The 14,991-nt window shown below is 53.7% G+C and overlaps 1 protein-coding gene across 2 annotated transcripts in view; it reads left to right on the top strand.

Annotated features, from left to right (window-relative positions):
• The window catches only part of NKAIN1 (sodium/potassium transporting ATPase interacting 1), a 41,609-nt gene that overhangs the window by 13,749 nt on the left and 12,869 nt on the right, over positions 1-14,991 (top strand). For both annotated transcript variants that reach the window (XM_054086697.1, XM_054086696.1), the window contains exons 2-3: positions 13,426-13,563; positions 13,742-13,822. In XM_054086697.1, coding sequence (XP_053942672.1) covers positions 13,504-13,563; positions 13,742-13,822 — 141 coding nt within the window. In that variant the 5' untranslated portion in view covers positions 13,426-13,503. The remainder of the gene's footprint in view (positions 1-13,425; positions 13,564-13,741; positions 13,823-14,991) is intronic.

Raw genomic sequence — 14,991 nt, 5'->3', positions numbered from 1 at the left:
CCCAAGCCTTCCAGGAGCTCAGGGCTGTTATTCAATGTAGAAATAGGAATAAACCCTAATTCTCCAAGAAACTCTGGTCCACGGGGGTTTTGCTCACCCTGCAGCAGGCGGTGATGTCCCTCACCTGGCGTCGTGGCCACCCGTGGGCTGGGGAATCACCTCGAGGAGAGGGAAACCTGCTGGGTTTATCATATAAATCCCTTTTGTGCTGGCAGCTACCGCCTTGTGGGATGCTGGGCGGCTGAATCTTTTAAACCTATGAGTCAGGGTGGTTTTATCTTGTATTTTAAGGCTAAAAAATTGGATAAGGGCTGGAAGAAACACCCACAGCCGCCAGGCTTGGTGGGAGCACCCAGTCACCCCTGGGTACCACCTCCAGCTGCCCCCTTATCCCTCCAGGATGCAGGAGCATCCCCTCCTCCTCTGAAGCAGCTTCACCCTCCCATAAAAATAAATATTTTGGGAGTCACGCGTGGTTTCATCTCCCCGCCGACTGCTGCCGGCTGCTCCTTTCGCAGCAGCATCGCTCCAAGGGATTATTTTTGCTCCCTGGCTCATTAATGGGGTTGTTACCAGGCAGATTTCCTCACCCGATTTTCTCCTTCCCAGCCTGTGGGTCGTGGGAGGAGGGACTGCTGGTTTCCATAGCGATGCGCTTGGCTTTAATCAGTATTTCTTTCCTGGGAGAATTGATTACGAAAGGTGTCACTAAATAAGTCAGTAAATTGGATTTTTTTTTTATATATACATTTTTTTCCTCCCCTCTATCGGATTATATTAACGGCGTCTTTGAGGCGCCGTTTCAGATCCAGGGGAAAATACCTCTTGCTTCTCGCAGATGTCGGGCTAAAGAACTTAACCAGGAAAATTAGCATCGAAATTGCCTGCGGCTTAATCCTTGTCCAAACGGGCTCAGCCACCACAGGGACATCTCGGCCAAGATCCATCCTATCCCACCCAGCACAGTGTCTGGTGGGGATTTTGGAGACTGAGTTGTCCTGCTCCTCTTCTTTCCAATGGCCCAAAGGTGCTTTTCCTGAAGTGAGTGGCTCCAGCTCGCTCCCCATCCCGATCCAACCCCAAGATTTGTCTCTGTTTCCTCCCTAGGATTTGTTTTTAGGGAGTTGGGCTCCCTGGATCTCTCCAGGCTCCCCATCTTGTTTGCTGTTCCTGTGTGCCTCCTAAAATTAAGCCGCGTAAATCATAGAATGGGTTGGGAGGGAACTTAAAGATCATCGAAGATACCCCAAGTCTAAGCCCAAGGTCCACAAAATTTCGGCCCAAGATACCCCAGATTTGAGCCCAACATCTCCCAAGCTTAAGTCCCATCTGCCCTAGATTTAACCCCAAATTCATAGAATCATGGGATGGTTTGGGTTGGAAGGGACCTCAAAGCCCATCCAGTTCCACCCCCTGCCATGGGCAGGGACCCCTCCCACTGGATCAGGGGCTCCAAGCCCCATCCAACCTGGCCTGGAACCCCTCCAGGGATGGGGCAGCCACCACTGCTCTGGGCAACCTGTGTCAGAGAGGAATTCCCAGATTTAAGCCCAAATACCCCAGATTTAAGCCAAATTTCTCTAGATTTTAGCCCAAGATCCCTAGATTTTAGCCTTAATTCCCCAGATTTAACACCTGATTCCCTAGATTTAAGACAAAGATCCTGAGATTTAAGCCAAAATTCCCTAGATTAAAGCCCCAAATCTGCAGACTTAAGCCCACATTCCCCAGATTTATACCCCAGCCACAGCGGGGCAGGATCCGTCCTCCCCCTGGTGCATAGGTGCCTCCTTCCCAGCTGAGCGTCGCTCTTCCTCGCTCTGTGGGACAGCGATGGGGTCTCCCAGGTGGTGGAGATATTCCCTCTGTCCCCGTGTCCCATGGACAAGCCAGGACCAGAGGAGATGCCAGCCAGGAGATGCTCTTCTGGGGATGGGGTTCTGCTCGGCACCTCCAGCCTCACAGGGGGGATCCCCCACCTCTGGGCAATTCCCCACTTGCTCAGGGGTTGTTTTTTAGGGTTCTTTTGTTTCATTTTAATCAATTCTCAGCCTCTTGGTGGCCGTGCTGCTAATGTGCTTTCTGCTGGGAGTCTCCGGCATGATGACAAGCTGCAGCTCATTGTGGCTAATTGAGGTGCTTGATTAATCCTAGTTTTCTTTGTCCGAAAGGCTGCTTGCATGGGGATGGTTTGGAGACAGTGAGCGCCTCTGGAGCTGAGCTGGGGATCAGGGATCTCTGTTGGACCTGAGTGCAGGGTTTGTCTGCTGTGGGGTGGGATAGAGTGAGTGGAGAGTTGGATGGGGTAGGATGAGATGGATGGGATGCATAGGGTGGATGGGATTGATGGATAGGATGGATGGGACAGATAAAATGGAGAGGATGCGTGGAATGCATAGGATGGATGGGTTGGGAATGGTGGATGGGGGGTGGGATGGGATGGGATGAGATGGGATAAAATGGATTACATACATAGGAGGAATGGAATGGGATGGGGTGGGACGGAATGGTTGGGATACATTGGATGGATGGGATGGGATTGATGGATAGGATGGATAATATGGATGGGATGGATAGGACAGCATGGCATGGCATGGATGGAATGCGTCCGGTACATAAGATGGATGGATGGGATTGGTGGGTGGGATGCATGGGAGGGATGGATGGATGGATGGATGGATGGATGGATGGATGGATGGATACTCAATGGGATGTGGTGAAATGCATAGGACTGATGGGACAGCAGGCCCCCCAGTTCATGTTCCATCCCAGCTACACAGCTGGGTTATTCGGGCATGGCTTGGGGCTGTATGGCCCCTTCACTTCCCTTTCTGCTTCCAGATAGATTTGCTCCAACCCACAGCCTAACTCCTCTATTTGTGGCTGCCCAAGGCAGCTTGGCCAGGCTCTGCTGCTGGGTCCCATTGCCCTCCTGTGCCCATTCCTCCTGCAGCCCTGTCCTGCTGGCCTTTGCCCACATCTCATCTCCTCTTGATTTCTCTTTATGGCATAACTTAGGCTAAAGGCTGTAATTCTGAGGTGTTTTCTCCACCAACCCTCTGTGCCTCAGTTTCCCCATTAGACCTCCTCTGATGGAGCTGGTCACCCTGACCCACGCAGGGTGGTGCTGATCAGGGCCAGGTAAGACAACCTATTTTCCAGATAGACTGAGGCACAGCAAAGCAGTGCACAGCACCCGCATGGTGCAGGATCAGCCCTTCCCTGGCCGCGACCGGTGGCCTTGGTGCTTCAGCCGTGCGGGTGTGAAAGCACCGCAGCATCACAGGGATGAGTGGCTGCGTCCTGTAGGGGTGGCAGCCCTGTGCTTCTGTTTCCATCCCACAACGAGTGCCTCCTCGTCACTGCTGCTGTCCTTAGTGCACATTACCCCCTTCCTTATCCCATCGGTGCCACCACCCCGTGTGCTCCCCACCGAGGGGACCCGGCGTCCTGGCTTGTTTCAAGGTCATTTGCAAGGTCAGGCTAGGTGGGTGCAGAGCAGCACAAGCTCTGGGTTAGAGGGATCCCTCTTGCTCCCTTCTGCGGGGACACTTAACAGTTTGTGGATTCTGAGCTGTTCCTGAAGGTATGGAGCAGTTCGTCATGACAATAAAGCGTGTCGTGCGGGACAGCATCACACCAGAGCCAACCTCACTCTGACAGGGGAGATCGGGATGAGCCACTTTGACCTCCTCAGCTTTCCCTCAGCATCACAATATTTCCTTGCTGGGAGGTGAGGGAAAGGAAAGTCTCATCTCAGCATTTGTAGGATGGTGCAAATAGTAGAGGTGAGACTGTATTCATAAAATCATAGAGTCATGGAATGGTTTGGGTTGGAAGGGACCTGAAAGCCCATCCAGTCCCACCCCCTGCCATGGGCAGGGACACCTCCCACTGGATCAGGGGCTCCAAGCCCCATCCAACCTGGCCTGGAACCCCTCCAGGGGTGGGGCAGCCACCACTGCTCTGGGCAACCTGGGCCAGGGCCTCCCCACCCTCACAGCAAAACATTTCTGCCTAAGATCTCATCTCAATCTCCCCTCTTGCAGCTCAAAACTGTTCCCCTCATCCTGTCCCTGCACTCCCTGATCCAGAGCCCCTCCCCAGCTTTCCTGGATCCCCTTTCAGCACTGAAATCTGCTCTGAGATCTCCCCGGAACCTTCTCTTCTCCAGGCTGAACAACCCCAACCCTCTCAGCCTGTCCTTGTACAGGAGGTGCTCCAGCCCTCAGATCATCTCCATGGCCTCCTCTGAGCTCGCTCCAACAGCTCCATGTATTAAAGTTAAATAGATGCAATATTGTATTAAATAGATGTAATATTGAGTTAGAGCTAAATGCACACACTTGTGGGGAAATTTGAAATTTGTGATATTTGCTGGGAAAAAACCCACCGTATTGAAATCCCTTTGGGGGTAATGACCCATCACAGGTCCTTGCTGAGAACACTGGCACTGACGAGACACAAATTCACCCAAAACCTGCAGTTTGGGGAGCCCACGGGACCGGTGGAGCCTCAGGACTTTGTTTCAGCAGGTGTAAATCAGGAGGAGCCTGCGGGTTGGAGCATCCCTTTCCACGTGGGAACCCTTACTGCCCCGGGTTTTGGTAGTCCCAGCATCTCAGAGCAGAGGTTTGAGGGTGTGTCCCCATGCTGTACCTCAGTTTACCTTCCCTACAATAGGGTCAAAATAGGAAGGGGCTGGCACTGATATGCCTTTTGTAGAAGGCACTTTGCAACCTTTGGGCTACTTTTGGGGGATATTATTGTTATTATTAATATTACTCCTACTACTATTGTTAATATTATTATTATTATTGCCATTAGCTGCCCTGAGGCTGCATTTCCCAGTGCTTCTTGTACAGTAGAGGTACCTCCCAAGGCTGGATGGAGCGAGGAGCATCGGCCTGGGGTGCAGGGCTTGGAGGGGACGCAGCCCTCTGGATGCTGGGGTCTCCTGGCATTGGGTGCAGTGGGTGACCTTGCATCCAGGGGTGCAGCCTGCTGCGGGGCCGTATCCTGCCCATGGAGCAGGTTGGATTGCCGGCAGCTGGCTCCAGGGATGCAGCGTCTAGACAAGTGCATCCAGCCGGGGCTGCTGCCGCGTTCCCATGGCAACGCTGCTGGATGCGGCGAAATGAAATAAATAACCAGCTATGGGGGGGCAGGGGTGGAATAGGTGAGAGGAAGAAAAGCCCATCAGGTTGGTGGTGGGGAGCTGTGGCAAAGGACTCCATGCACCCCATGTCTCTGTCTGTGCCCCCAGCATCCTCAGACGTGTCTCAGTTATCTGGGATGCTTGAGCCATGTGCCAGGAGCTCCTAAATCCATCAATGCCAGCACTGGGGGGGGAGGGGGCAGAAAGGGGCTGTGCAGAGGCCAGGAGCCCCCCAAACGCCACTGGCATCAATACAACAGCTGAGGAAGGACCCAATTTGTGCCTCTTTCACCCTGCTTTTTGCTCCTGCCATGTTCTACAATGGGGCTACTTGGTCCTAGAGCATCTTGTCAGCCGGGGACCGCATCCTGTTCATCACTAACCAATACCAGAGCACTCTCAAGGCTCCGGCGCCTTTAATTTCTCTTCCTTTGCGCTTCCACAAAGGAGTTTGCAAGTTGGAAGTAGGTCAAGAACTTGTTTCCAAGTCATTAAATGAAGTCCCTGGGTTCACAGCGGTATTTGCACCTTCTTAATAGTCAATTCGCTCGCTTGCCGTTCATTTAAATAGCAGCCGATTTCCCTAAGTGGGGACGGGCAGCTCGTGGGTACCACACGATGAAAATGTCTCTGACAGCACCTCGGGCTCCCCAGGAGCAGAGCGAAGAGTGAAAATCACTAAAATGCCTTAAACTGCCTCAGAAAGAGGGGTTGTGGAGGCTGGGTGAGCTTTGCAAGGGTTCTGCGGCGCTGAGGATGGGGTGTGGCATCCTTTGGTTTGAAGGGGGCTGGGAGTGGGCTTTGCCTGCCCTCCTGGGGGTGAGAGCAGGATCCGGCTGGTCTCCCCCAGCTCCGTGTGCTTCGTCAGCCCCAAGGATGCTTTGGGTGCTTCTCAGCTTTGGGCAGGAAACATCCCTCATGGGGATCGACTGCATCGAGCATAGAATCATGGAATGGTTTGGGTTGGAAGGGACCTCAAAGCCCATCCAGTCCCACCCCCTGCCATGGGCAGGAACACCTCCCACTGGATCAGGGGCTCCAAGCCCCATCCAACCTGGCCTGGAACCCCTCCAGGGATGGGGCAGCCACCACTGCTCTGGGCAATGTGGGCTGGTGTCCCCCCAACCTCATCATGAAGAATTTCTTTGTAAGATCTAATCTAAATCTCTCCCCTTCCAATTAAAAGCCATTAGCATCCCACTTGTGGGCTGCAGCTCTGCCCAAAGGGTATTTTCTCCCTAAGCCCCAACATGTTTTGGGCCAAATCTCCTAAAAACGGGGCATTTCCACCCCAAGCAACCAGGATGGGCTTAGCAGAGGGGAGCGATGCTCTTGCAGCATCTTCGGACACAGCACAAAGGAGGGAGAATAAAAAAAAAGAAAAAAAAAACCACAACGAAACCAAAATCTCTTCAAAATGCAGCGAAATGAAAAGTTAAATCCCCGGCGAGCCTCAGGCATATGGTGTGCGGGAGGAAATCACCCGGCTGAAGGATAATAACCCATCAGGGGGGACCAAAGCCCCGCTCAGCTCCTGCCACGCCGCAGCACGGAGGGGAGGGCAGGGGGGTTATTTCAGCCCAACGCGCAGATGCTGCTGCTGGGATCAAGGGCAGCAGGCCGCCGGGAGGAGCATCCGACACCGGGAAAAGATGCAGCTGGATTGTCAGGGCTTTTCAGTCTTTAGGGAGAATATTTTCCAGCAGGAACATGCCTTTTATTTCAGTCTTTAGGGAGAATTTATTGGGGTGGGCAGGGAGGTGGGAACATCCCCTTTCTCTCTGGGATGGAACCTCTTCCCATTTCTTTTTTCTGGGATAGAACCTCTTCCCATCTCCTTTCTTTCTCGATGGAACCTCTTCCCATCTCCTTTCTTTCTGGGATGGAACCTCTTCCCATCCTCTTTCTTTCTGGGATGGAACCTCTTCCCATCCTCTTTCTTTCTGGGATGGAACCTCTTCCCATCTCCTTTCTTTCTGGGATGGAACCTCTTCCCATCCTCTTTCTTTCTGGGATGGAACCTCTTCCCATTTCCTTTCTTTTTCTGCACTTTTGGTGATGGGGAAAAAACCCACCATGCCCCCAGCATCCGTGTCTGGTCTGATCCCAGGTTTTGAGGGTTTCACACACAGCTTCTCCCACCCATTCAGGGCCATTTTATGCCCATACATCCCATCAGGGACATTTACCCCTGATTTGTCCTAGAAAAGGGGAAAAAAAAATTAAATTTGAAGTTTCCATCCTAGAAAAAAAAAGGGAATGTGTGCATCATTCTCCCTAAAAGTGTTTTTGCTCAAAAGGGTGCAAACCCCTTATTCTGCCCCCAAAGAGCCGAGCTGGTGCAGCAGCAAGTGGGATTTGCCTGGGATGGGGAAGGGCATGTGGTGGCCTGGCCGGACTGTCCTCATGGGTGGAGGGAAGAGGTGACCAATATCACCCTGTGTGAATTCATGGGGCTGGACCCCAGTGTCACCGTGATCCCCTCCCGTGTCAGCACTGCCCCGTGGGTCTCTCCTTGGGGACATCGGGGACAGGGGGGGTTATGTAAAAACAATGAAGTGGTCAGCAGGGTGATGGAGGGGAGATTCTGCCCTTCTGCTCGGCTCTTGTCAGACCCCACCTGGAGCCCTGTGTCCAGTTCTGGAATCCTCAGCATAAGAAGGAGATGGAGCTGTTGGAACAGGTCCAGAGGAGGCTACAAAGATGATCCGAGGGCTGGAGCACCTCCCTGCGAGGACAGGCTGAGAGAGTTGGGGTTGTTCAGCCTGGAGAAGAGAAGGCTCTGGGGAGACCTCACAGCAGCTTCCAGTGCTGAAAGGGGCTCCAGGAAAGCTGGGGAGGGGCTTTTTACAAGGACATGGAGTAACGGATGAGTGGGAATGGCTTTTAATTGGAAGGGGAAAGGCTTAGATTAGACATTAGGAAGAAATTCTTTATGATGAGGGTGGGGAGGCCCTGGCCCAGGCTGCCCAGAGCAGTGGTGGCTGCCCCATCCCTGGAGGGGTTCCAGGCCAGGTTGGATGGGGCTTGGAGCCCCTGATCCAGTGGGAGGTGTCCCTGCCCATGGCAGGGGTGGAACTGGATGGGCCTGGAGGTCCCTTCCAACCCAAACCATTCTATGGTTCTATGAAATACATAATTGTATACCTGGAAAAAATCACTGCGTGGGTATGAGGGGAGTGGCACCGCTTGAGATGCAGGTGGAGGGATGGGGATTCACTGCCCCGTGTCCCCAGATGTGACTCCCTTCCTGCTGCACCCTGGAGTGATGCTTGAGGGGCTTTGGGCTGGGTGAGGGGGTAGTGAGCCACGGCAAAGTCCCAGAGCATTGCCCAGCACCAAACCGTGGGGCTTGGCAGCTTTGGAGGGGCTCAGGGCAAGATGGGAGGGACTGGTCCCACACAGATGCGAGCAAGTGAGCAGGATGGAGGGATTGTCCTCCTCCCCAGCTCCCCTGGGAGGTGACACACCCCCCCAGCACCAGAGTGGGCTCCCGTTTCTCTCCACCCTTTAATTATTGAGGCTTTAGGGATGCAATAATATATTTATGCATCTGTGTCAGCAAACATGTCATCGCCATCGCAGCTGAGGTGAGAGGATGGAGGGAGGGCAGTGCCACCTCCTCCACAGAGCCCAGGGGGACCAGGGGCTGCAGCTGGGCCAGTGTCCTCGCCCTGGTCCTGGTGACACAAGCATCACTTCACTTGGGAACTGTGGGAGGAGGAGGGGCATAAATCATCGTTGCGATTATCAGGACCAGTGGACGCCTGGACACATGTGCCCCAGGGTCATTTGTGTCCACAGGTGGCCGTGTCCTTGTGTCCCTTCAGTTTTGGTGTGAATTAAGTGGGTTTTGGGCAAGTGTCTCAGAGCCATCAGGTGTGACTGATACACAGGGAGGGTTTACTGCCAAATCCTGTTTCCCTAAGTCCTATGCAGAGTGATGGGCTGGGCAGCTGTGGTGGCTCCATCCTGTCCTCCGCGGGGACAGCTGGATGAGGGATGGCCCTGGTGGCACGGAGACCTAATGGAAGGTCTTAGTCCCCACAGGCAGGGTGTCCACTGCTGTCTGACCGAGTGAGGCAGGATTGGCTTTGTCTCAGCAGTACAGGGCAGGATTCAATAAGAGGTCCCCTCCCTGACATCCTTGTCTCTGAATCGGGAAGATGTGGGGTTGATTGGATTGTTAGAAGGATAAGGAATTTGCTGGATGGCCACATCCAAAGAGTTGCAGTCAGCGGCTTGACATCCGAGTAGAGATGGGTAACAAGTGGTGTCCCTTAAGAGTCCTTCTTATCTAGTGGAAGATGTCCCTACCCATGGTGGGTGTTGGACTGAATGGTCTTTGAAGGTACCTCCACCCAAACCCACCTTGTGATTCTCTAATTCCGAGAGAGCATTAACGGCAGCTGCTGGGCAAGGACGTTCCTGGTTTAATGCTGCAGTAGGTCAGAGTGTGCTGGGGCGGGGGTGCTCTTCCCAGGGCCCCACACTGCCCAGCTGGGTAGCAGGAGGGATTTCCAACCACAAAATATCAAATCTGGTGGGAATGGGACATAGAGGAAGGTGCTCCTTTGTGTCTGTGCGATCCTCCTGGCACAGCCAGAGTGGGGTTTGTCTCTCCCGTCCTTATCATGGGAATTGAAGAGGACTGGGAAGACCCCACCGAGTAACAGGATGGGTCCAAGGAAGGTGAAAGAGCTCCTTCCAACAGGTTTAGGGCTAAGTTAGGGGTTAGAACTCCTAACCAAGGGGTTATTTGGGGACAGGTGAGATTCCTCCCACTGGAATTTGGTGTCATCGCTCCTAAAAAAATCCCACTTTCCTCCACCTCTGCCTCACCGGTTCTGCCTGCTGAGACCCCCTTGGCTGAGCCCTGGCAGCTCCCTGTCCCCAAGGAGCTGCACACGTGTCCCCTCCTGCCGTGGTCTTCCCTGGGGACCGCCACGCACCACAGGACCCCCGTCTCCCTGTCTCGCCCACTTCGATTTCTTGATTAAAATAAAATCATTGCAGGCAGCGCGTTTCAATTAGCAAGACTGTGGCACGCATCTGCCCCCGACTAATTGATATGATTTGCTGCAAAGGGAACTTTTGGGGCCAATCGATAAACTAGAGAGTGTTTAATTAAGAGGGAGCCCTAAAACTCGCTGCATTGATCGGCTGCAGGTTTATCATAGTTAGCAGCAGGACGGTGTGTGATTCCCAGCCTCACATCCCGGGAGCATCAGCGTCGATGGTGAAGCAGCGATAAAGGAGAGCAGGGCGTTAATGAGGGGGGGGGGTCTCTTTAACAGGGCTGTGATTAGCACGGAAAACACCCCTTACAGAAGGAAGACAGCTGGGGGAGGATGCTTGGAGCTCCGCAAGTCTCCTAGGGGATTTAGATGCTGCTTGGATGCAGAGCTCCTCGCCATGCTGGCAGGAGATGCCAAGCCCCATGGCCAAGGTGGGTGCTCGCTGCTCTTGCTTTGTTCCGAGCCACTGGTGATGAATGGCTGGCAGGGACTGCAGGAAGAAATTCTTTATGACGAGGGTAGGGAGGCCCTGGCCCAGGCTGCCCAGAGCAGTGGTGGCTGCCCCATCCCTGGAGGGGTTCCAGGCCAGGTTGGATGGGGCTTGGAGCCCCTGATCCAGTGGGAGGTGTCCCTGCCCATGGCAGGAGTGGAACTGGATGGGCTTTGAGGTCCCTTCCACCAAATAGAATCTATTATTCTATGATTCTGTGAAAAGCCTGTGTGTCTTGAAGTTCACTGCTGGAGAACATCATGCCCAAAGGATCAGGTGAAGATGCTCTGGGTGCTGGACCAGCCTGGTGAGCAGCAAGAAGCACTCGGAGCAAGCCAGGAGCATCACTCTGAGCTGAAGACTTGCTCAGCCCCGCCATGCTCCATGTGAGGACTGCCCAACCTGTGCCACCCATCCCATGGAGCGTGGCCGTGCCTCAGTTTCCCCAAGGTTGCTGCCCTGCCCTTGGGATGCCCTTGGAGCTTTGAGTGTTGGGGAGCTGCTGCTGCAGCCTCGACGCGTTTGTGCTGTGTCTCGGTATTTTCCTTAACCTTATGCAGGATCTGATGAGGCTGAAAAACGCAAGATTTGGTTATTGCATAGAGGGAATAAGCTCGAATAATGGCGCACGCAGAGCAGTGTTTTGTCTGCTGGGATATCTCTGGCAAAGCTTTTTGGTGCAATTAGATTTCTGTTTCTTAACCTAGCTAAAAAGCGACCTGGGGGGGACTTTGGTGTTCCTCAGGTGAGCTTGAGGGGAAACATGATGGGGACATGGTGTTTGTCTCTAATTTTGCCTCTCCCTGGGATAAGGAGAGATGCGGTTTTACCAGGCTTTTCCCAGCTCCTTCTCCTCCAGCCTCTCAGCTTGATGGGCTGGAATTAAGAGGCTGTGCAGTGTCACAGCCCATGGGTGGAACCCCTCCATGCGGTGCTCTTGGAGGCTCTTCCCAGCTCCGTCCCTCAACTTGGAGACTCACCAGTGCCCAAAACTCGCAGCCTTCGCCTCCATCTCCCGCTAAGCAGCTCTGTCAACAGCCCCCAGATCGATGGATGGCTATAAAACCCCGAGCACCGCTCTCCTTGTATCATTTATTATTTACATTCCTCAATTTAGAAGATTTACGGCCCAGTTGTAAGTATTTCCAAAGGCTGTTTCCTCGGAGAGTTTAAATAGCGTGGAAGTGAATTAAACCTCAATGCAAACAGCCCCGGTCCTGGCCCCGCGGATCCCCAGGCTGCTCGGGCTTCATGATTTGCATCACCGTTAATTGAAACCAGGGTCCTGCTGACATGGATCCGGTAGATCCCATCCCAGGGGTAGGGTAGGAGATGGGATACCGTGGTCCTTGGCTCTGCCTTTGGCTTCCCATGTGCTGGCAGGATGGAGCTATGCTAAAAAAGGTATTAATAAGAGAACTCGCTAGGCCAGTTCAATGAATGCGTGATGCTTTCTGGTTGGGGAAACTGAGGCATGGCTGGTGGCCGCACACACATTGGTGGCTGGGCAGGGCGGGATGTGGTACCCGTTGCTCATCCTCAGGAAACACTTAGGGGTGGACTTTTGCCACCACCTTTATTTCCCTCCTGTAATTCAGACACATGAAGTCGGGCTGGGTGGGCAGGGATGCTGCAGGGCCCTGGGGCAGCCCTGCAGCCATAACCCACCCCTGGGAGCTTCCCAGAGCACCAGGATGGAGCTCCCCGAAATCCAGATCACCAGAGCCAGCTGCTGATGAGTGGAGAGGGGATATAAAGCCCATTTTCTCCTGCTCTTTGCAGGATACATTCCTACTTCTCGGTCAGGATGAGACTCATTGCACTGGGAGGAGAAACTGAGGCACGGTGCTGTGGGGAGGACTTGAGGCCCTGGCGCTGACAGGGTTTGTTGAGTGAAGCTGAGGCATCTCCAAGAGTGATGAGACAGAGCTGAGCTGTCAAAAAGATAAATGTAGAGTTTGTTTTGGTTTGCAAGGTTGCTGGAGACACACATGTCGCTGCAGCCCTGTCCCTGCACCCTTGGGGACTGTGGCATCCGACACACCCTGATGTTCCCTAAAAGCCTACGTCCCCATCGAATCATCATTTTTTAACTTAAAACCATTGGTAAATGCTCCAGTGCTCCCACCTTCCCTTTGCTCCCACCTTCCTTTAAGCTAATCCTGTAATTAAGAGTAAGAGACCCCAAGCCAAGGGCAAATAGAGCCATAGGATTTATGTGCTGGGATACCAGGCAATCACACCAGCTACTGTCCCTAATTTCGCGTGCCATGCAATTTATTCAGCTGCATCACGTCCACAAAAGCTAACGATGATCAAAACCTAATGGCATTAAACAGGAAAGCGCGCAACAAGCTGGCCAGGGCAGGCACAAGCATCACTTGCAAAATGCTGGGGGACCCCATACCCCACCTGAGCAGCAGGTTTTCCCTGGATTAACGGAGTTCAGGGATAAATCTAGCCTGGAGGGTGATGTTCAGCAGTGCCTGAGATCTGACCAACAGGGAAACTGAGGCACAGAGTGTGCTGATGGAGCAACAAGCTGATACCTCCCTGCTCCCTCTTCTCAGCTCCTAATAACGATGCATTCACCCACCACCAGCCGATGCATCACACAGACATTTCAGCCTATTGCAACTAATTATCCATGGGATTTCCCATTGATTACCATCTGCTCTTTGCCTTTAGCATCCTGGGAGCTGTGGGGGTGACCACTGCCCTGCTTTAATACCTGCAACCTCTCCTGTGCTCCGTTGCAGGTAGCGGCGCTGGAGAGGCAGATCTTTGATTTCCTGGGCTACCAGTGGGCACCCATCCTGGCTAATTTTTTGCACATCATGGCCGTTATTTTGGGTATTTTTGGGACCATCCAGTACAGATCCAAATACCTCATGATGGTAAGTACCGCGGCGGAGGCACTCGCACCCAGTGCAGCAGCATCACCCCTGGGGATGGCTCAGCCCCACATCCCCTCCTGTATTCAAACCCAAATCCCTGTGGATTCACTGGGAGAGGGGGAGTGGATCGGAACATGTCTGTTCTCTATAGCGCCCTGACCGGCTCTCTTCTCGGCAGTACGCGGTGTGGCTGGTGCTGTGGGTCGGCTGGAACACCTTCATCATCTGCTTCTACCTGGAGGTCGGACGCTTGTCGCAGGTAACAACCCTACACCTCTTCTCTTCCTCCCTCCATCCACCTTCCTTCCCTCCCTCCATCTTTCTCTCTCTCCCCTTCTTTTCTTCATTATCCCACCTTCCCTCCCTCCCTCCTTCTAACCTTCCTCTCTCCATCCTCCCTCCCTCCATCTTCCTTCCCTCCCTCTCTCCAACCTCCTTTCCTCCTCCTGCTCTTCTGCCACTTGCCGTCCTCCTCCTCCCTCCCCTGTCCCACACCTCTGCCCCCCCAAAACAGACCCAGAGCCTGCGGTTGCCCCCACCTGGGTGCTGGGGGGCCCTTCCCAGGGGCTCCCGGCTGCAGCACTGAGCGCCCAGGTGTGTTGGGGATGGGCAGATGGACAGTTCAGGCCAAAGATGAGAAGCTCGACATGAGCCGGCAATGTGTGCTTGCAGCCCAGAAGGCCAACCGTGTCCTGGGCTGCATCCAAAGCAGCGTGGGCAGCAGGGAGGGAGGGGATTCTGCCCCTCTGTTCCTCTCTTGTGAGACCTCATCTGGAATACTGTCTCCAGTTTTGGAATCCTCAACATAAGAAGGAGATGGAGCTGTTGGAACAGGTCCAGAGGAGGCTGCAAGGATGATGCAAGGGCTGGAGAACCTTCCCTATGAGACAGGCTGAGAGAGTTGGGGTTGTTCAGCCTGGAGAAGAGAAGGCTCAGAGGAGATCTTATAGTGATCTTCCAGTACCTGAAGGGGCTACAGGAAAGCTGGAGAGGGGCTGTTCATAAAGTCTTGTGGGGATAGGATGAGGGCGAATGGGTACAAACTGGAGAGGGGCAGATTTAGACTGGACATTAGGAAGAATTTCTTCACCATGAGGGTGGGGAGGCCCTGGCCCAGGTTGCCCAGAGCAGTGGTGGCTGCCCCATCCCTGGAGGGGTTCCAGGCCAGGTTGGATGGGGCTTGGAGCCCCTGAGCCAGTGGGAGGTGTCCCTGCCCATGGCGGGGGTGGAGCTGGATGATCTTTAAGGTCCCTTCCAACCCAAAGTATTCTATGATTCTATGATTCTAAAGTGGTGGGGCGGGGGCTGCTTAGAATGAGCGGTGCCAAAGGAGAGAGGCTGATGAGCTGAGAATTGCAGGACCCTCATTAATCACTGGGGCACATGTGGGTTTATGGGGTGCAGAATCTGGACAGTGCTGCCCCTGCT

This window comes from Cuculus canorus, chromosome 22 (genome assembly GCF_017976375.1).
Source record: "Cuculus canorus isolate bCucCan1 chromosome 22, bCucCan1.pri, whole genome shotgun sequence".
In the NCBI taxonomy this organism is placed as follows: Eukaryota; Metazoa; Chordata; class Aves; order Cuculiformes; family Cuculidae; genus Cuculus; species Cuculus canorus.
The sequence above is the reverse complement of the archived record's forward strand: the minus strand, read 5'-3'. Positions and strand labels throughout refer to the sequence as shown.